Genomic DNA, 22,207 nt, shown 5'->3' with positions numbered 1-22,207 from the left:
GAATCAAAGGAAGAGCCGTAGGAACCAGGGCCTCAGGTGCTGGAAAGAGGATCCCTGTGTGTCCAGCACTCACTCACCTTGGCACCTCTTCCCTTGCTGTGTCTCCTGCCCCCCACCTGCCTCTCACCACACCCTAACCCTGGCCAGTACCAGGTAATCTGGTTGCTAAACACAGCCCCGTTTAGCAACCCAAGGCAAGGGGTATTTTCCTCCCTCGTTATCTCTGTGTTGATTATTTAATATTTGTTACCATTTCCCACAAAAGGAGAACCACTTGGAGCTTTAACCAGGCAACTTGCGCTCTTCTGTAATTGACATTAAAAGGGGAAAAATCAATAGGGTCTTTGAATTCCCATAATAGGATATAAAGTTGGGAAAGCCTGATGGGGTTTAAACAGAAGTTCCTCATGTTCCTTAGACATCAGCTGTGTTATCAGTGGCGCCTGTACCAGAATTATTTGGGCACATTTATGTGGGTTGTGGCCATCCATATTTTCTTGATCTATTATTCTAGATTTTCCCCCTTTCTCCCCTCTTCCTCTTCCCCTGCCTTCTCAGTCGCTGATAACTGAATCAGTAACACTCAGGAAGTATCTTCCTCTGCTCAGAAATGTGGAAACTGGAAGATCAGTGTCTCCTCATTCTCAGAGGTTCTTCTTTCTTTTAAGTCACTCAGTCGTGTCTGACTCTTTGCGACCCCATGGACTATACATGGAATTCTCCAGGCCAGAATAGTGGACTGGGTAGCCTTTCCCTTCCCCAGAGGATCTTCCCAACCCAGGGATTGAACCCAGGTCTCCTGCATTGCAGGCAGCTTCTTTACCAGCTGAACCACAAGGGAAGCCCACGGATACTGGAGTGGGTGGCTTATCCCTTCTCCAGGGGAGCTTCCCAACCCAGCAATTGAACTGGGGTCACTTCCCTGGTGGCTCAGACGGTAAAGTGTCTGTCTACAATGTGGGAGACCTGGGTTTGAGCCCTGGGTTGGGAAGATCCCCTGGAGAAAGAAATGGCAATCCACTCCAGTACTATTGCCTGGAAAATCCCATGGACAGAGGAGCCTGGTAGGCTACAGTCTATGGGGTCGCAAAGAGTAGGACACGACTAAGCGACTTCACTTTCACTTTCTCCTGCATTGCAGGCAGATTCTTTACCAACTGAGCTATCAGGGAAGCCCTCTCAGAGGTTAAGAGTGGTGTATTACATGCTTCATCTCCATTTCTCCTTCATTACCAGTTTCTATGCTGTGTAGTTATCTCTGATCTGGTCCTGTTTGACAGCATCTGCTGTATTTGCTTGTGGCCTCTTAGAGGAGGAGAGAGACTAGAGGTCATCTTGTCTGGTGGCCTCTAACCAGGGGCATGTCAGCATCACTTGAGAGCTTTCCACAACAACCAGGTGCAGGCAGACAACTTAGTCAATGCCTGCTGTACAACCTAAATATGAGAAAGCCACGCCTCTCACATATGGTGGCAGCAAAACCATGCTCCAAAATGATGCTGGAGGAGAGAGCCATGGATGGGGAGCCATAGGGCAGCAGGTATATCTGAGCATGCAGACCAGACCTGGGGCTGGCGGGAGAGAAACGGGAGGGGTCGGGAATTCATTCCGCAGCACTTTTCAGAGGATGCTGATCAGGGCTTTCAGAATAGCCACAGGTGATCCTCAGCAGGGTCTCCAGGAATAAGTGTTTCCTGCTGGAGACACCTTCTGGCTTAGTCCTTTTGCCTGCTATAGATTCGGGTAATTCAGAATTTTGTTTGCCACTGGAGCACAGCTGAAATCAAATGCAAGTGACCCCAGAGATGAGCAGGCTTCAGGAATGTGTTCAGGAATGATCTCTGGAACCTTTGCTCCCTCTCTGTGTCTCTGGCTCAGGCTATGGTCTTTGTCAGAAACCCTGGGTTGTGCTCCACCTGGTTCTCATTCCAAATCTGCAGTCCTGAAGGGCATTCCCTGTGCATGTGCCGCTGGGGCTCAAACACGCCAGGCACGTCATGGTGTTCTCACTCAGTAGGGTGCCAGAAAGATGAACCCTGAAGAATAAAGGCTTTGTTTACTTTATGAAATCCCTGAGAAAATATTAAAAGGGTCGGGGGAAATGCAATGAAGACCTTGGATGGATGAGCACAATTCTTTACCATCGTTGCTGGAAAACGTCTCCAGTTTCTGTGTATTTCCAGCGCTGGCATTACCCACGATTATCTCATGCTCTGACAAGTTCCCTGTCAGGGAGTCTGGCTCCCTGAACTCTGATTCCAGAAATGGGGTTGGCTTGTTCTGATTCTGCTGCCTGCTCTTAATGGGGTTCCTGCTTAATAGTGGGTCAGATTTATGGGGGAGGGACTTCCCAGGGTCTGGTTAACTCCCTCAGAAGATCACCCTGATCTTGCCTCATCACATGGCATTGTTCTTGTTGTCGTGGAGAGCAATTTAAACAGTTCTTGTACCTGTAGATTTAATGTGTAGAAAACATGTGGAGCCGTTTCAGCTGGATCCTAAACAACTAGTTTTGGTGTTTGTGTTACACGTGTCAGAAGGAAGCCCGTTTTGGCAGTAAGAAGCAACTCGGGAGTGTGTCACTGCGTTCCTTAGACCAGAATGAGCATCTTGCAGAAATAGTAATTTTTCAAAAAAAAAAAAAGCTGTTTAAATAACAATCTACCGCAAGCTCTAGAAGGAGGCATCCTGAGCTGGTAACAGAAAGGCTGCATGACATCTCAGCCCGATTTTTTTCCACCCTTGTGATGAGATGCCTTCTCGCCTTTTTCCCCCAGGCCCAGTTCCTCTCCCCAGGAGCTCGCCGGCGATTGCACGCTGCTCTTGCCTCTTGTTCCACCTCCATGCTGATCCTGTCCAACCTGGTGTTTCTTGGGGGCAGTCAAGTTGGGGAAATCTACTGGGATAGGATCTTCATACAAGGTAAGGTGCTGTTTTCAGACAGCTTCTTGTTTCCTGCATTTATGCAGTCGGTATCACATGTGGGGCAGGAGGAGGCATTCCTTGCCTTCTCCGTGGTGTGTGACCTGTAAAAACACCAGCCAGGAGCAAAGTCCTGGGTTTAGCTGTGGCTTTAGCTGTCCTCTATTTTGATGTACCTCTTGTCTGCTATGCTGATACTTAACTTCAAGACGTACCATCCAACTCTCTCAAAATCCATCTTTCCCTGCTGCCAGGTTATGTCTCCAACTTAAACATTTTTCCTAATCTTCCCTACTGTCTGTAGATCAGCCTTCATTATACTGCAGAGTCTGACTTTGTTCCACTGATGACTCTGACAGTCCTACCAGGAGAATGTCCTAGAAGCCCCTTTGTGGTCTCCTGCTGCTGTGGGCACAGTGCCTGGTTGGCCACACCTCTTTGTTGTGGATCTTTTTGTCTGGACACTGGTTCGCTGGCACCAGCAGCCAGCCTCGTGTTTAATGAACATGTGTTCAGTGTTCATATATGTCTCCATGTCCACAGCAACGTCACACCTGCAGCAGGTAAAGTGCTAGTTGGTGGGCATTATTGTGAAAAGACTGCATTAATAGTTGGTCATCCTTTATTTGTGGTCACCATCTCCTTTGGGCTAAAGCTGAGCATTACATCACGTCCTGAAAAGAACTGGAAGAACAGGAACGACTCACAGAGCACATTACTCAGCCAGTTCACTGTGTGTTCAGAGCCAAGATCCCTTGTTCTCTTGCCCTGACCAGTGACATGCTTTTGTGCTTTTGGTTTGGCGAGTTTTGCCAAGTGGTAATGACGTGACCATGGCTAGGATGTTATCTCTACATCTGGGTCCCCAACGAGCCAGTGATGCTTTTCACATCAGCAGTAACCCGACACAGCTGCATGGTCCCAGGGTGCCAGGTCGTGTGTGTAAACTGTGGCAGGCTTGGGTGAGCCAGGCTCAGAGGGACCAGGAGAGAGCCCTGTTCTGCTTTCATCTTGTCACCCCCATACCCCTTTGATCTCGCTCTCGGAGAGGTGTTTTCACTGATAGTTCTTGAAAAGACCAGGTTATTTGTACGTGGAAGCTGTCCTTGAATGAAGATGGGAGGTAATAGGGCACAGAGGACTGAAAGATAAAAAACCCTCCTTGAGGTGGGCGACAGAGCTGTTGGCTTTTCTTGCCTCCTCCCACCATGCCTAGCACAGTGCAGAGACCACAATGACTCTGAAAATACTGACTCGCGCTTTGCTGGTCACCTGAGCCAGAAGGCTCTAATCTTGGCTTCAGTAAAGAAACACTCCAGGTGTTTGCTGCCTGCAAGGCACTGAGGAGACCAGGGTGGAAGAGGCACAAATGAGGGAGCCAGATGTGCAAATAGATATGTATCCGTAGAGTCAGATCACCGCTGGGCCGAATGCACGAGGGACTGCTGGAGGTCGCAGAGTGGAGGGCTGACCTTCCCGTGGTGGAGCCCCACAGAGGAGGGGACATTTGAACTGAAGTTTTGAGCAGTAAGTCAGAACTTGCCAGATAAAGAGGGCAGGTATGTGGGGGTAATTAACATTAGGGGCTTGGTCAGATCATCCCAAACTCTCAGTAATTTTTTCCCCCGTAGAAGTTTATTCCTTTAGCAGTTCAGTGAGGGTCCAGAGACTCTTTCTAAGCGGTGTCTTCAGGACCTAGATTGTTTTTGTTCTGATTCTTCACCTTCTTGTTCTGGCATCACGGAGGAGATGAGAACACGGAGCGGGTGGTGTCACCAGGTACTAAATGTCCCCGCCGGAAGTGACACTAGCCATCTCTGCTCGCGTTCCATTGGCCAGAACCAGTCATGTGACGACCGCCCCCCCCCCCCCCCCAGGTGCAGCAGAAGACGTGGGGGAGTGCACAGGTACAGTGGACTGTGGCATGGCAGGACAGGGCGCATGAGACAAGCCCCGGAGGTACCCAAGAGGCAGTTAAAAATGTGAGCTGGCGTAGGGCAGGAGGGGGGCGCAGAGCCACTGCGACGTGGGAGACAGGGCATGAAGGTGGCGGTGAGGCCATGGGAGTGAATACAGTTCACCAAGGAGCATGCCCAGAGTGAGAAGAGACGAGGTGGGTGGTAAAACCTGGGAATGCTGGCCTTTGAAGGGACAGAGAAGAGGTAGTAGCGATAAGATGTTTATCCTCTTTCTCAAAGGCATGAAGATCAAAGCACGATTTGTCCTGTCCCCCCTGGAGCTAATAGCAGGCACACTGGGGAGCGGGTGTCGGGGCTCTGGAATACCTGGTCTGCTTCTGGCTCCTATTGTGATCTGCAGCTGGCTCTCTCTGTGTCCTCCTTGGAGCTGGGCGCTAGAGTCCCAGGGCAATGCTTCTCTCAATCTGGAGGGCTCTAGATCCATTCATTCCTGTCTGGGCTTTGAGGCCAGGGAAGCTCAGCTCAGAAGGCATTGTCTATGTCAGAGATTCTTCACATTGGCATGGCCCCATCCCAGCTAGTCTGTCCTGTGGGTCCCCTCAGTAAGGGTAGGTTTCCTGGAGTTTTAGCAATTACAATCCTTGTTTTCCCACTGTGGATGTTTTGTCCCCGAGTGATTGAATTTAGATATCTCTTGGAGGAACATGAACCAGATGGTGCCAAACCCACTATCCTTGAGAAGTCTGGATTTCTTTCCATAATGAATCTGATTGACCTGATAGAAGATTAGTATGAATATTCATGTTTTGGTACAATGAAGTATTCATACGTTTATAGGATACTTCCTCAGACTCTGCTGGGGATATCATGTTAGTTTTCTTATTAAAAAAAAAAAAATTTGAATCCTGAAACTCATCTGGCCCCAAAGGTTTCAGATGAGGGACTGTCGAGCTGTACCTGAAGCTGCTGATGGATGAGCCAGGACCTCAACATCCTAGTTGTCTTGGACCACTTCCTTTGGCCATGTGATCAGGACCTGTTTTTCCAAGACCCATCTCTATACATTGAGGAAAAAGGGACAAAGCAAGTGAGGAGAAGTCTCTTTGTAGAGAATGGAGAGCAGTTAAGCTCAGTCTTTAGATTTCCAGGTTTCATGGGGAGGTAGCCCTTCTGCCAGGGGTAACCACCCTGGACCCTCTGTGCCTTGGTGGGCTGGGACTTGCCAAGACAGAGAGGAATGGTCTACCACCTCCTCCCAAGGTGCTCAAGGGGCATGGGGATCTTGGAGGAGGTTCCCAGTGCCCCTCAGCAAATGGGATGTACACGCACACGCGTCTTCGAGGACAGCCTCATTCATTCTCAGGAGCCTTTGCCCAGGATCACTGATGTCTCTAGAAGGATCTCATGATTAGCCTGGAGGAGCTATATCTTAAGGTCAGTATCTCCATCTCCAGTTCACTGCTTTAGACCTGGATTTGTTTGCTTTAAGTTACAAAGCTTGTTTTAGTAAATATCTAAATATTTAGCTTACATAGATAGCTCTCTCCTGATCTCTACACCGTTGGTGATGTGAGGCTATTAAAACCAGACCCTTCCCTTTCTGCTGCGCACAGTGCCCTGCTGTCCTTAAAAGTGGGCAGTGCCAGCCACGGGGTAGAAATGCTGACTGACCCTCTAGGGGTCTCCTGCATGTCACACGCAAGCCATCTGTGTCAGTGTTATCTGTGCTGTGGAGATTGGAAAAGTGATGTTCAGTTAATTCAGTGGAGAATAAAGATACTATATCTTTGCCTTCAAAGAAAATCCTCCAACCTTTACTGTTGAAATTTACTTCAAGCAGCTTGAGGAATGTGAATATTTAAGCCTATTTTATATGTATTTACAGGAACTTAGCTGTGTTTAGGGTTCTGAAAAACTGTGGCTGAGGATTTGGTCCCTGAGCCTGTTGTAGAAGGGACCCTGCCATATCATGCTTTGCAGAGGCAAAATTCAGTGGCTCTGAAAAGCATTTGTTGATGGCAGAAGCTTTCTCATGTCTGTCTTAAGTCCTTGACATTGAAGTGTGAGTTGATTTCTTGAACAAGCAGTTGATGACTACTCTGTAACTCAAAAGTATCATTGCATTACGACTCCAGATCTGCAAGACCATAAACCAACTGTGTCTTAAGCATCCCAGCAGTGCTTTGTTGTCCAGACACAGTGAGGAGGAAAGGCAGCCAATAGGGATGGGTATTGAGAAAAGAGCTGGATTTAGAAAAGGCAGAGGAAGCAGAGATAAAACTGCCAACATCCGTTGGATCATAGAAAAAGCAAGAGAATTCCAGAAAAACATCTACTTCTGCCTTATTGATTACACCAAAGCCTTTGACTGTGTGGATCACAACAAACTGTGGAAAATTCTTCAGGAGATGGGAATACCAGACCACCTGACCTGCCTCCTGAGAAATCTGTATGCAGGTCAAGAAGCAATAGTTAGAACCAGACATGGAACAACAGACTGGTTTCAAACTGGGAGAGGAGTACATCAAGGCTGTATATCGTCACCCCGCTTATTTGACTTCTATGCAGAGTACATCATGAGAAATGCTGGGCTGGATGAAGCACAAACTGGAATCAAGATTTCTGGGAGAAATAGCAGGAACCTCAGGTATGCAGGTGACACCACCTTTATGACAGAAAGTGAAGAAGAACTGAAGAGCCTCTTGATGAAAGTGAAAGAGGAGAGTGAAAAAGCTGGCTTAAAACTCAACATTGAAAAAACTTAAGATCATGGCATCCAGTCCCATCACTTTGTGGCAAATAGAAAGGGAAACAATGGAAACAGTGAGAGACTATTTTCTGGGGCTCCAAAATCACTGCAGATGGTGACTGTAGCCATGAAGTTAAAAGAAGCTTGCTCCTTGGAAGAAAAGCTATGACCAACATAGACAGCATATTAGAAAGCAGAGACATTACTTTGCCAACAAAGGTCCGTCTAGTCAAAGCTATGGTTTTTCCAGTAGTCACGTATAGATGTGAGAGTTGGACTATAAAGAAAGCTGAGAGCCAAAGAATTGATGCTTTTGAACTGTGGTGTTGGGGAAGTCTCTTGAGAATCCCTTGGACTGCAAGGGGATCCAACCAGTCCATCCTAAAGGAAATCAGTCCTGAATATTCATTGGAAGGACTGATGCTGAAGCTGAAGCTCTGATACTTTGGCCACCTGATGCTAAGAACTGACTCTTTGGAAAAGACCCTGATGCTGGGAAAGATTGAAAGCGGGAGCAGGGGATGACAGAGGATGAGATGGTTGGATGGCATCACTGACTTGATGGACGTGAGTTTGAACAAGCTCCAGGAATTGGTGATGGACAGGGAGGCCTGGCATGCTGCAGTCCATGGGGTCGCAAAGAGTCAGACGCGACTGAACTAGAACTAGGGATGTGTACATACTGGCAATCCATCTGGCCTAAGGGCACTGGGAGCTTTATAGTGTCGTCTGGGTGCAAAGTTGTGTTCCTTTTGAAAAATCCATCTACTCCTGTCAACAGAAAACATGAATTTTGTAAAAAAAAAAAAGGCAGGGGGCTAATCATTTCCTAATTGTGGAGCCACAGATTCTGCGTTTGTTGGAGGTGGTAGAGCCCTGGCTTCCATCAACCATTCTTCTGCCTAACTACACACACACGTCTTAGGGTACATATAACACACACACATACACACATGTAACACACACACACTTTCCCCTCTTTCTTGTTGCCTGATCTAGGTTGGCAAACTCTATCTCAGCGCTTAGCTCCCGAGGGTCCCCTGTACCAAGGCAAGGAAAATTTGGTTGTTTTCCCTCCAGATTGCAATGAGAGATGAGCTAGTCATTTTCTTAGACAGGTCAGAACCTTTACACTCTACATATTTGCTTGCTGTCTCTAGCAGAGAAAAGGGACAGTGTATTTTCTCCATGATTACTAGCTTGTCCAGGCAGTTTATTCATCTCCTAGCTCAAATGGCTCTGGACAGGTATTTCATTTAAAGCCAAGCTGGGATATTGCACTGGAAATTCCAGAAGGTTGTGGTTAAAGAGAAACTCATTCCCCTCACATCTTATTACATTCTTGGGACTGAAATTTCATCTTTGATGAGAGAAGATAGAGGGCACATGTCACTCACTGTCTCGGACATCTTCTTTGTGTTGACTTATTTCATCTTCTTCACTGGCCCTGCTTTTGACATGGAGTTTTCATTGCTCTGACTGATTCTGCTTCTGCCCCACTGGATCATATGCAATTTCCAGAAGAATCTGAGGAACAAGAGCTTCCCACCCATTGTATTGGTAGTGAAGTCAACATGTTGATATAAATTAAGCAGTTTCTCCATGGGTTTCCCATTGGTCCATTACAGGCCATTCTTGGAATTTGGATTTCAGGACTTTCAGATGCCTTTGTTTCTTCTTTCATCTTTGCCACATGGTCACCCAGATGTTGTGGACATCATCTTTCCTAAAAGTATTTCAGGCCAGGACACTAGACGTAGGGCATGAGGAATAGAGAGTGGGAGTTCTTATCCAGAAGTGCACCTGGATTATGGGAAAGCTGAGAGAATTTCTATTACGATATCTCGAAGGGAGTTTGAATCATCATTCATCTAAGTCCTACTTTCTGGGAGGTCATGTGACAACTTTTTCCTGTTAACTAGGAGTTTTTGTGAATTCATTTGAGAAGAGTTTTATGGAATTTGTGGACATTTTAAAGTGTCTTTAGATAGACTATCAAGTGAAGACTAGTATGGTTAGGCACAGTTCGTTGAATAGAAAGAAAATGATGATTCTTACTGATTTGAAGCCTCTACCTCTCATTGGCCCCCAGTTATTTATATGCAGTGTGAGATCCACGTGCACATTATAATCAGATCATTATGTGTACACTTTGGTACAATATTGTATGTCAATTAAAGCTCAATAATTATATGTCAGTTATTTCTCAATAGAAAAAAGGCACATTACAAACACAGTAGTAGAATTAAACCAAAATAATTTTATAAAGATTTAAACATGTCCCCTTTGTCTTCTAACTAAATCTGGTATGTACTTGATATATAAGAGGATATCTGTACCAGGATTCCCAAGTCTGTACTCTAAGGCCCACATCAGGAAGTCATGGGATTGCTGTGCAGATGTGGTTTCTGAAATGAACACACATCCTGGAATTTATATTATTATTTTGTTTGCTTATTGCAATTACTGTTATACTTCCAAAGGGGTACAGAAATAGTGTAGCACCTGCCCTGCAGGCTGAGGATGGGAGGAGTGCTGCCCTGTCAGTCACAGGCACTGAGACCCTTTCACCTCCTCAAGTCACCACGGAACAGTTTTTACAGTGTTAGAAATTAAGAATATTTAATTTGGAAATCAGTAACATTTTTGTAGCAAAAGGCAGAATGTAGCGAGAGTCGTCATCATCAGATTTGTTTCTGTTTGTCGGTGTACTGGGCACTGACCGCTCGCATTATGCTGACACTCGTGTTCATTTCCTGTGGCCTTGCTGGCTTCAAAGAGCACAGTTTTATCTTCTTCTGTTCCTGAGGCTTTCCAGGTGGCTCTAGGGGTAAAGAACCCACCTGCCGAGGCAGGAGACCAAAGAGATGTAGGTTCGATCCCTGGGTCGGGAAGATCCCCTGGAGAAGGGCATGGCAACCCACTCCTTGCCTGGAGAATTCCATGGATGAAGGAGCCCGGAGGGGTACAGTCCATGGAGTCGCAAAGAGTCAGACATGACTGAAGCCACTTAGCATGCATGTGCGTTCTGGAGACCGGAAGTCTGAGATCAGGCTTGCTGTGCTAAAGTCAAGGCGTTGGCAAGACTGGTTCCTCGGGAAGCGCAAGGGGAGAGTTTGATTCCTTGAGCGCTGGGGGCCAGCTGCAACCCTCGCCTCATGTGCTGCTACTGCTTCACGGTCAGGCCTGTAGCATCTTCACATCTTCTATGCATCCTTTCGCTGCTCTCATCTCGGCACCTGCCATCTGACTCCTCCTGTGTCTCTTCCATAAGGACCCTTGAGATTATGAACTCCACCTGGATAATCTAGCATAATTTCCCCATTTCAGGATTCTCATTTCACGTGATCACACCTGCAGTGTCCCTGCAAAGCCCGGTAAGCTAACTGACGTGAGTTCCAGGGTTTGAGATGTGGCCTTCCTCGGAGGAGCCGTCCCTTTGCCTGCCACAGCACGATCCAGTAAAAGTTGCTATTTCACAGAACGTCCCTTTTGTGGCACCATGGCAGTAGCTTCTTTCTCAGGAAATTTGATTATAAAATAGCAATTTGGATATGCCTCTAGTCTTATTAAAATAAGAATCTGCCTGCGGAAAGAAACGATGCTTAATTTCACAGAAGTACACATGTGAGATTTGTTGTCTCAAGGGCATTTAGACAGCAGTATAGGGAAAGGCTGCAGTTTTACTTGCTCAGCATTTGCTTCCCCCTCTTTGGGACCAAACCTTTCTTACCTCACTCTCAGTCTGAGTCAGTCTGAGATCTAGGGGTTAGCACATGAGCCAGACTGGCCCATCTGTACGGTCCGTCTCCCCACGTGGTGCAGTTGGGGTTTTTGTTGGAAATTGTCAGGAAGGAGAAGCTCTCTTTCTTTTGTTGTGGAGATGTCAGGATATTGGGCTGGAGCTGTTGGGAGCCCTCTTGCTGCCTTCAGGGGAGAGCCAAGTAGAGAGGGAAGCCGACTTTGAAGACAGCAGAACTGATTGTTGGAAACTCTGGTTCAGAGATTGTATTCCGAGACAAGCCACTGCAACATACTCTTAAGCACCCTACAGCCGGGAGTTCTTGAAGCCAACCCATATACCTGCTTTTCAATTACAAAAGCTGTTGTTTCTTCTTCACTCATTTCATGTTGGGAGACAATTCTCCAAGGCTCTCTTGTGTTTCTGCATGTCTTATGCACAGATTCACTGACTGCTTCTGTTCCAGGCTTTCTTTCCAAGAATATTTGTATGGCAAGCATCTTTGGAAAATGGAGAGAGTGTCTTCCTCTGAAGTAGAGGGTATTTGATTACTGTCCAGTGAATAAAAATAACCTCCCTCTGGGGCAGAGGTCAGGCAAGGCTTACTGCCCATTATAAAATATTTAGATTCCTGTGGCTGGGGTTAATCTCTTATCATATGACCTTCTACATGCGCAGGTATCGCCTGGCCCTCTTGACGTTGCATTCTGGCGTCTGGGGCTCAGGGAAATGGCACAGATGCTCTGGCTACTGTTATTACTGAGTGATAAAGTCTTTCATCTCTGTCCCAGTAGTCTCCTGTCTTCTGCCTACATGCATGAAACTGGGAGGCTAATTTGTTGCAAGTAGAGTTAAATCTCGGATCCTTCACTTACTGACAATTCTGTTTGGTTAGGTTTCTGTAACTTGTAACCAGAAGCATATGACTAATGTAGCTTAATGAGATAATGCAGGTGGCATACAGCACTATCACAGGGCTTTGTTGTGATTGTTGTTCAGGCCCCAAGTCGTGTCCTACTCTCTGCGACCCCATGGACTGCAGCACCCCAGACTTCTCTGTCTCTTACCATCTCCTGGAGTTTTGCCCAACTTCATGTCCATTGAGTCAGTGATGCCATCCAACCATCTCATCCTCTGTCATCCCCTTCTCCTGCCTTCAGTCTTTCCCAGCATCACGGTCTTTTCAAATGAGTCAGCTCTTTGCATCAGGTGGCCAAAGTATTGGAGCTTCAGCTTTAACATCAGTCCTTCCAGTGAATATTCAGGGTTGATTTCCTTTAAGATTGATCTGTTTGATCTCCTTGCTGTCCGTGGGACTCGTAAGAGACTTCTCCAGCACCACAGTTGGAAAGCATCAATTCTTTGGTGCTCTGCCTTCTTCATGGTCCAGCTCTCACATCCATGCATAACTACTGGAAAAACCATAGCTTTGACTATATGGACCTTTGCCAGCAAAGTAATGTCTCTTTTTAACATACTGTCTAGGTTTGTCATAGCTTTCCTGCGAAGAAGCAGTCTTCTAATTTCATGGCTGACGTCACCATCTTCAGTGATTTCAAAAGGCAGGAAGAGGAAATCTGTCCCTGCTTCCACCTTTTCCCCTTCTATTTGCCATGAAGTGATGGGACCAGATGCTATGATCTTAGTTTTTTCTTTTTAACATTGAGTTTTAAGCTGGCTTGTTCACTCTCGTCCTTCACCCTCGTCAAGAGGCTCTTCAGTTCCTCTTTGCTTTCTGCCATTAGAGTGGTATCATCTACGTATCTAAAGGTTTTGCTGTTCCTCCTGACAGTCTTGATTCCAGCTTGTAACTCATGAAGTCCGGCATTTAACATGAAGTACTCTGCATATAAGTTAAATAAATGGGGTGACAATATACAGCCTTGTTGTACTGCTTTCTCAATACTGAACCAGTCAATTGTTCCATACAAGGTTCTAACTGTTGCTTCTTGACTCGCGTACAGGTTTCTCAGGAGACAGGTAAGAGGATCTAGTCTTCCCATCTCTTGAAGAATTTTCCACACTTTGTTGTGAGCCACACAGTCAAAGGCTTTAGCATAGTCAACGAAACAGAGGTAAATATTTTTCTGGAATTTCCATGCTTTCTCTATGATCCAGCGAATGTTGACAGTTTGTTCTCTGGTTCCTCTGCCTTTTCTAAACCCAGCTTGACATCTGGAAGTTCTCAGTTCACATAATACTGAAGCCTAGCTTGCAGGATTTGAGTGTAGCCTTACTAGCATGGGAGATGACTCCAATTGTCTGGTGGTTTGAACATTCTTTAGTACTGCCCTCCTTAGGAATTGGGATTAGGGTTGACCTTTTCCAGTCTTGTGGCCACTGCTGGGTTTTCCAAATTTGCTGACATATTGAGTGCAGCACTTTAATAGCATCATCTTTTAGGATTTGAAATAGCCTGCTGAGATTCTGTCACCTCCACTAGCTTTACTGGCCACAGTGCTTCCTAAGGCCCACTTGACTTCACACTCCAGAATGTCTGACTCTGTGTGAGTGACTGCACCATCGTGGTTATCTGGGTCATCAAGATCTTTTTTGTACAGTTCTTCTGTGTATTCTTGCCATCTCTTCTTGATCTCTTCTGCTTCTATTGTATCCGCACCATTTCTGTCCTTTATTGTGCCCATATTTGGATGAAATGTTCCTTTGATATTTCCAATTTTCTTGAAGAGATTTCTAGTCTCTCCCTTTCTGTCATTTTCCCCTGTTTCATTGCATTGTCCATTGGAAAGTCCTTCTTGTCTCTCCTTGCTACTCTCTGGAACTCTGCATTTAATTGTGGGTGTACTTTTCCCTCTCTTCCTTGCTTTTCACTTTTCTTCTTTCCTCAGCTATTAGTAAAGCCTCCTCAGACAACCACTTTGCCTCCGTGCATTTCTTTTTCCTTGGGATGATTTTGTTTGCTCCTCCTGTACAGTGTTATGAACCTCTGTCCATACTTCTGTCCATAACATCCAGAGTTCTTCAGGCACTCTGTTTACTAGGTCTGATCCCTTGAATCTCTTTATCACCTCCACTGTATATTCACAGGGGATTTGATTTTAGTCGTACATGACTGGCCTGTGAATTTTCCCTGCTTTTTTTAATTTAAGCCTGAATTTTGCTATGAGGAGCTCATGATCTGAGCCACAGTCATCTCCAGGTCTCGTTTTTGCTGACTGCATACAACTTCTCCATCTTTGGCTACAAAGAATGTAATCAGTCTCATTTCAGTATTAACCATTTGCTAATGTCCATGTGTAAAGTCGTCTCTTGTGTTGTCGGAAGAGGGTGTTTGCTATGACCAATGTGTTCTCTTGGCAGAATTTTGTTAGCCTTTGCCCTGCTTCATTTTGTATTTCAAGGCCAAACTTGCCTGTCACTCCAGGTATCTCTTGACTTCCTGCTCTTGCATTCCAATCCCCTGTGATGAATAGAACTTTTTTTTTTTTTTTTTTTTTGGTGTTAGTTCTAGGAGGTCTTCTAGGTCTTCATAGAACTGATCAACTTCAGCTTCTTTGGCATTAGTGGTTGGGGGATAAACTTGGATTACTATGGTATTGAATGGTTTTGCCTTGAAAATGAACTGAGATCATTTTGTCACTTTTGAGGCTGCACCCAAGTACTGCGTTTTGGACTCATTTGTTGCTTATGAGGGCTAGTCCGTTTCTTCTAAGGAATTCTTACCCACGGTAGTAGATATAAAGGTCATCTGAATTAAATTCACTCATTCCTGTCCATTTTAGTTCACTGATTCTTATAATGTTGATGTTTACTCTTGCCATCTCCTGCTTAACCATGTCCAGTTGACCTTGATCCATGGAGCTGACATTCCAGGTTCCTATGCAATACTGTTTTACTTTCATCACCAGACACATCCACAACCGAATGCTGTTCCTGCTTTGACCCAGCCGCTTCCTCCTCTCTGGAGCCAATAGTAGCTGTCCTTTGCTCTTCGCCAGTTGCATATTGGACACCTGATCCGGGGAACTCGTCTTTCGGTGTCACATACTTTTTGCCTTTTTGTACAGCTCACGGGGTTCTCGCGGCAAGTAATCTGGCCTGGTTTGCCAGTCCCTCCTCCGGTGGATCACATTTTGTCAGAATTCTCCACTAGGACCTGCCCATCTTCAGTGGCCCTGCGCAGCCTGGCTGATACCTTCACTGAGTTACACAAGCCCCTTCACCAGAACAAGGCAGTGATCCATGAAGGGGTACAGGTCCTTAAGGGAAGGGTATCTGGGGAGATTTTTTTATACTGAATCACTTTTTGGTATAATGTTTTTTTGCTTATGTTCATCCTAATAAAGTAACTTTGAGGAGCTACATACCCTGCTGTGACTTTTAAAGTAGGCACCTAGCTTTTTCTATTGTAAATTTAAATAATTATTTTTGTCATATTATAAATGCTGATATTTAAATGTAAAACTGATAGCTCTAAATAATATAAATGATAAATAAGTGATTTAATGCTGACCATCATCCTTTTAAAAATATAAATGAGCAAGCCCTTCTTTCACAGTATTTCCTTGATATCATATTTCTATTTCATTTCTTCCATAGAATTTTGTCTTGTCTCAGTTATTTCCTTATTCAACTATCATACTTCTCTGTAGCATTGATTTTGTTTGTTTTTCTATCACCATAAGGCTAAAAATATAAACATTTTTCTCCTGGGTTGAGTTGTCATTACAGTTCTTATTAATGCATAACTCAACTTAAAGGTGATACTTCTGATAAATATTAAACATAAAAAGTAAAATTTCTCTTGAAATGGATGAAGTAGGGATTTATGGTTATTTGATTAAAGGAATTATCTAATTGTTGCTTTAGTTTGTTCCACTGTTGTAAAGCTTTTGATTTAAAATATAGCCTAGCAAAGTGCTAATATCTTAAGAATTTTCTCTAGGCAAGCACACATATATATCCAGCACCTAAAGGATGCTTCTTGTGACCCCTGCCTTGCCTTGTTCTGACATCTAAATGTATAGCTTTCTTGAGTGGCTGGTTTGTTTGTTTAATGCACATACACATATATTATGTGATTCTACAAGGAGAGGGAATTACATAATATGTATTCTTTTTTGTCTCACTTTTTTTTTGCTCAATATCATGTTGAGAGATTCATCCATATTTTGGAGTGTGGTTATAGATTTTTTCCCCTTCTTGTTACTATTATAAAGTGTTTCATTCTGTGAACATGCCAGTTTATCCACTTTACTGTTGTTGAACATGATAGCGGTGAGGTCCTACGGACTGTCATATATATGACGTGGTGAAGATCTGTGTGCGTTTTTGTTGGGTTTATAACTGGAGAGGGATTGCCATGTCACTGGATGTGCATATATTCAGCTTTCGTAGACATGGTCAAATAGTTTCTCAAAGTGTTGTACTGATTCCCTTAAGGGTTTTACATCCTAGAGCAATATCCTGAATAAGAAGAATGGGGAAGAAGCTTCTCCTTTGTTTTTTGTGGGTTTTTTTTTTTTTTGGTAAATTGAGATGAAAGCCGTGTGTGTGTGTGTGTGTGTGTGTGTGAGACAGAGGGAGAGAAGGAGGAGAAAGGGCAAGGAGAAACTTAGCCTCAATTTTTAGGATCTGGAAATTCATTCTTCTAAAGTTTTCCGTGTTGTTTAGTTGTATGCATTCCCAGTTTGAAGGCTGCCGCTCTAAAGGGAAAGAAGGTCACTTTGTCCTTTGAGTCCCACCTCATCATCTTTATTCAAGCCCAAAGGAAAAGAAGTGTTAATATGAACTAGACAGTGGTTGAGGTTAGCATGTATCAGTTAGCCACTGCTATGTAACAAAACCACCCCAAAACTTAGTGGCTTAAAAGAACAAGCATTTATATAATGCACAAATCTCTGCCAGCTGGAGTCTGGCTTATCTAGGACAGCTGCATGCATCCATCTGTGGGTCACCTGTGGTTGCACTGGATTTGCTGATCTTAGCTGGGCTGTCGTGTCTCTAGGGCCTTCGCTGGGATGAGTTGGCTGAGTCAGGTCTCTGTGTTGATTTCCGACCCTTCAGCAGATGTGTCCCGGCCTGTTCATGCGGCAGTCATAGTGGTTCAAGAGAGGGGGCAGACAGTGTGCAGAGCTTTTCAGGTGCAGAACCATAATCAGTCTTGCTGCATCCTTTGGCCAAAGTCTGTGGTATACTAGCCCAGACTCAAGGAGAGAGGAAATAGATTTCATCTCCTCATAGGAAGAACTGCGAAATCGTATTGTGAAGGGTGTTGACACAAGTAGGCGGGAAGGACTGTGACTGACCATGGTTTGCAATCTATCTTCATTGCTTATTAAGCAATTAATAAGAGGCGCAGAAGAGCTGACAGAGGAGCATGGTCATTTAAATGATCCCAATTTGTCATCTCTCCCGTGGCCTCTTTCCAGATTCTCTCCCTCTTCTCCCTGCAGAGACTTTCTCTGCCTCCTATGTGGTCACTTGGACCCTTTGGTTGTTTTGGTTGGGGAAGAGCAGGAGTGGTCCTGGGAGCTAAGACCTTGGCCAGTTCTGCGTCTTTCTGTGAAATAATTGATGACGTGTGTGTGTGTGAGAGACAGATAGGGAGGTGTCCATACTGTTAAAGTCCGGGACATTGAGACATTCAAGCTGATCTGACTTAAAGGAGCTTCCCAGTGGTCCGGCCTGGAGTCCACACAGGGCATGGGGCCAGAGCCCCAGCTACTAACCAAGTTTTCCTTTCCTTTCCTTTACATATATGCCTAGGCTATTTAGAGTTTCCTGAGTTCTCTGACTCAGTACAATTTAATGATTCTTAGTAGTGTCCATTATTACTATTTTAGCTCTTTACTGTTAAGTAATTTCCAGGGCACTAGTTCAGTTGGTTTTTCTACAATCCCCTGTGAGATAGCTTAGGCAGACATCATCCCAGTATTACTAATAACCGAGGCTCAGAGAGGTCAGGAAACTTGGTCATAGTTACGCAGCTCAGAAGCTGAGGAACCAGGTGAGTCAGAAGCCTTTTGACTCTAAATCCCATAGCTTTACATTATACCACTGTGGCCTCTCTGTGAGGCCTAAGCTATAACAGGAGACCCCCGTTTTCATCACAGAACATCCCCGAGTGTCACTGTTGGAGACAAAGTCCCGGGTGCCTGGCTTGTTCTGTTTCTGATAGTTATCAGTATGGGGGCTGGGGAGGAGACCAGACCTCCAGTTTTTGGGGCTGATAGACCAGCCCCTTGAGCCCTAGATGGGTGGCCCCCAGCTGGTCTGCATCTCTCTGCAAGTAAAGCCGTCCCCCTTATCCTCAGATTCACTTTCCTCAGTTGCCTGTTGGCAACTGTGATCTGAAAATATTAAATGGAAAATTCCAGACATGAGTGATTCTTAAGTTTTACATTGCACGCTGTTTGGAGTTAGTGTGGTGATGTGTCTTGCCGCCATGCTCCATCCCACCTGGGACATGAATCATCCCTTTGCAGAGCTTGTCCCTACTAATCACTTAGTATGGGTCTCGGTCCCCAGGTCAGCTCTCTGTGTTACAGTGCTCTGTTCAAGTAATCCTCCTTTTACTTAATACTGGTCCTGAAGCGCAAGAGTAGTGATGCTGGCCATTTAGCTATGCCAAGGAGAAGGCAGTAAGTGCTTTAAGTGAAAAGGTGAAAGGTTTTGACTGAATAGGGGAAGAAAAAATCATATGCTGAGATGCGAAGAGCTACAGTAAAAATGAATCTTCTACATGTGAAATCATGGAGAAGGAACAAGAAATTCATCTAGTTTTGCTGTTGCACCGCAAACTACAGAAGTTATGGCCACGGTGCATTACAGAGGGTTAATTAAGGTGGGGAAAGCATTACATTTTACAACAAGATACTTTGAGAGAGAGAGACCATATGCACATAACTTTTATTGCAGTCAGTGAACGTGAAAGTCTCTCAGTCATGGCCAACTCTTTGCGACCCCATGGACTATATAGTCCATGGAATTCTCCAGGCCAGAATACTGGAGGGGGTAGCCTTTCCCTTCTCCAGGGAATCTTCCCAACTCAGGGATCGAACCCAGGTCCCCCGCATTGCAGGCTGATTCTTTACCAGCTGAGCCCCAAGGGGAAGCCCTTTATTACAGTATACTGTTACAAATGCTGTATTTTATTATCAGTTGTTGTTTATCTCTTATTGTAAATTAAGTGCCTACTTTGCAGATTTAACTTTATCACAGGTGTGTGCACAGGGGAAAAGAGCATCTGTGAGGTTTCGTACTGTCTGCAGTTTTAGGTGTCCGCTGGGGCTGGGAACATGTCTCCTGCGTGTAAGGAGTGACTGCTGTAGTTTCACACTGACCTGCTCTGTCTGCAGTTTTGGGTGTCCGCCGGGGCTTGGAACGTGTCTCCTGCGTGTAAGGAGGGACTGCTGTAGTTTCACACTGACCTGCTCGGGTGATAAAGGACTCCGGCTCTCCTGACCCCAGCCCTCAGGGTGTCGGTTTTGCCTCTTTCTGGCTCACTCAGGCATCGCACTAGCTTGCCCTTTGTTTCTCATCATCCTTAGTAAGACCAAGGAAGCAGTAGAGGAGAAGATGGTTTTGTTTGGGCGTGCTGTCTGGATTACCAAAGAAGCCAAGCAGTCTCAGGAATGGCTGCTGGAAGAGCCCATGATCATGATGTATTATGCTGTGCGGTGCTGGAAACGCAGCAGAAGGCAGCAGTGTGGGCTGCCTGTGGCTCTTTTCTTTGCAGTTAAGATCAGAAAGTGGAATCCATCCAGGCAAACTTTCCCTGGCCTCAGGAATTCTGTTGGGCACTGCGGTCCTCTCCCAGGAGTGTAACTAAAGCAGCCAAGTATTCCCCTGAATACTCAGTAAATGAGAATGAAAACTATGAAGAAAAACTTGTCACTGTCTTAAAGGTAGAAAAAAAAGCAGAGTCCTGTTTGGGGAGCAGCTGTGTGGTTCCACAAAGGATTGTGTGAGAGTTAGAGCTTCCTGCCGACAGGCATTTGAGTCGTATCTGGACCATTTTTCTCTGCGCTGACCCTGTGACGGATTCCTGCAGCCTACCAGCTGCCCCTACCCCACCCCACCCCCAGCCATATTTCCTGCTGCTCTAGAGTATTCTTTACAAGGGAACCTACTTAGAAGAGTATGGCAAAGGAGGTGCTATGGATTGAATTGTGCCTCCAAAACAATATATATATGGAAGTCTGCAACCCATGGCGTTGCTGATATAGGAAGCAGCAGGTGGAGATAACCGGTCTGGAAGTCTGCATCTCCCTATGTCAGGCTGGCGGATCGAGGCTTCCAGGGCAGGCGGGCAGGGCCAATGCTCCGCTCAGGAGCTGCCTGGCATCCAGCCAGCCCCAGGCTTGAAGCCTCCGTCCCCCGGTGCCAGCCCCGCAGCGTGACCACAGCGCCTCTCTGCTCCCTGCTGTTCTCTGGGTATTGTCACAGTCCAGCTGCTGCCAGCTCTTGCCCAGGGAAGGAGGCAGCTGCTAATTTTAGCCCTATTTAGGTCTCTCGGCAGCACGTTTCAGGACGTTTATTTATTTTTCTGGTGGCATTTTCATGCGACCTTGGAGGGAAAAAAAAAAAAACCCTGAGAAGATTATCTGTAAAATAAAAGGGAAATCGAATATTCTGTTTTAAATGATGATTGTGTTCCTTTGCTGTTAGAAAGGGCTTCCCAGGTGGCGTTAGTGGTCAAGAACCCACCCGCCTGCCAATGAGGAGATGTAAGAGAAGCAGGTTTGATCCCTGGTTTGGGAAGATACCCTGGAGGAGGGCATGGCAACCCACTCCAGTATTCTTGTCAGGAGGATCCCATGGACAGAGGAGCCTGGTGGGCTACAGTTCATGGGGTTGCAAAGAGTCAGTCTGAAGTGACTTAACAAGCATGTGTACTGTTATAAGACTTCCAGGGGCCAAGGGTATATCCCAAAGGGAGTTACCTATAACTTACTCTGGCTTTTAGAGGGAGCAGAAAGCAAGTAACTGAGGGTTGAGCTAGGGGATGTAGCGCTCTTCCCAGAAATTATTAGAAAGATGTCCCTGGCTTGCTTGCAGGAGGCCAAGCCACCTGGTTTATGACATGAAAACATGGAATTTTGCTTGATAAACCAGATCTACCTTTCGGCAATGTTTGTCTCCACACTGGGTGAATGGAACCACTCTCATTTGTCTTGGTTCCAAGTTGGGTTTCCTGTATGAGAAGGATTTTGAGCCATTTGTTTTTTGTATCCTGAAGGCTGTCAGTCACAGAAGACCAAAAAGATGTCGGATAATGTAATGAGTGCTATTACTTGGCTGACTTTCAAGTGATAGATACAGACAAACGGTGGTCACACAGACCTGTCTTTGGAGCCATGTCTTTCCTCAGAAGGTCATTGTTTCCTGAGCTAGAAGAAACCAGATAACTTAGAATAAAAGGGTTTTCTGCTCCAGTTTTGTAATTCTGGTTGTGTCCACAGTTACCTATCACTTACTTTCTCATTCTTGAAGCTTGCCTCTTGCTTGCTTTTCTTCATGGCTGCCTCAACAAGGTGGCTGGAGGAGTTGGGTCCTATTTTTTGCCTTGCTGTAAAAAAAAAATGCTATCCTGGGGAGGATCTTCCTAAATGAAGCAAAAGTGCATAATAAGAAAATAAGATGTGTGAAAAGCGTCTCTGTCTATTTGATTCAGGAAAAAGAGGCACAGTGGTCAGATGAGTCTGGATAAGGCTAAAATCATTTTTATTTTTTAAGTTAATTTTTTTTTCTTTTTTTGGCTGTGCCTGGTCTTAGTTGCAGCATGCAGGATCTTTCATTGAACCTTCCATGCTCTCAGTTGCAGCATGTGGGTTCTAGAGATCGAACCCAGGCCCCATGCGCTGGGAGCATGGAATCTTAACCACTGGACCAGTAGGGAGATCCCTAGGC

General features: G+C 45.4%; 1 protein-coding gene across 1 annotated transcript in view; it reads left to right on the top strand.

Annotated features, from left to right (window-relative positions):
* HHAT (hedgehog acyltransferase) overlaps positions 1-22,207 on the top strand; it is a 340,320-nt gene that overhangs the window by 281,871 nt on the left and 36,242 nt on the right. Inside the window, exon 10 of the mRNA XM_052654045.1 lies at positions 2,778-2,922. Within this exon, the coding sequence (XP_052510005.1) occupies positions 2,778-2,922 (145 nt within the window). The remainder of the gene's footprint in view (positions 1-2,777; positions 2,923-22,207) is intronic.

Source organism: Budorcas taxicolor, chromosome 16, assembly GCF_023091745.1.
Source record: "Budorcas taxicolor isolate Tak-1 chromosome 16, Takin1.1, whole genome shotgun sequence".
Classification (NCBI taxonomy): domain Eukaryota; kingdom Metazoa; phylum Chordata; class Mammalia; order Artiodactyla; family Bovidae; genus Budorcas; species Budorcas taxicolor.
Note: the sequence above shows the minus strand (reverse complement) of the source record. Positions and strands in the feature narration are given on the sequence as shown.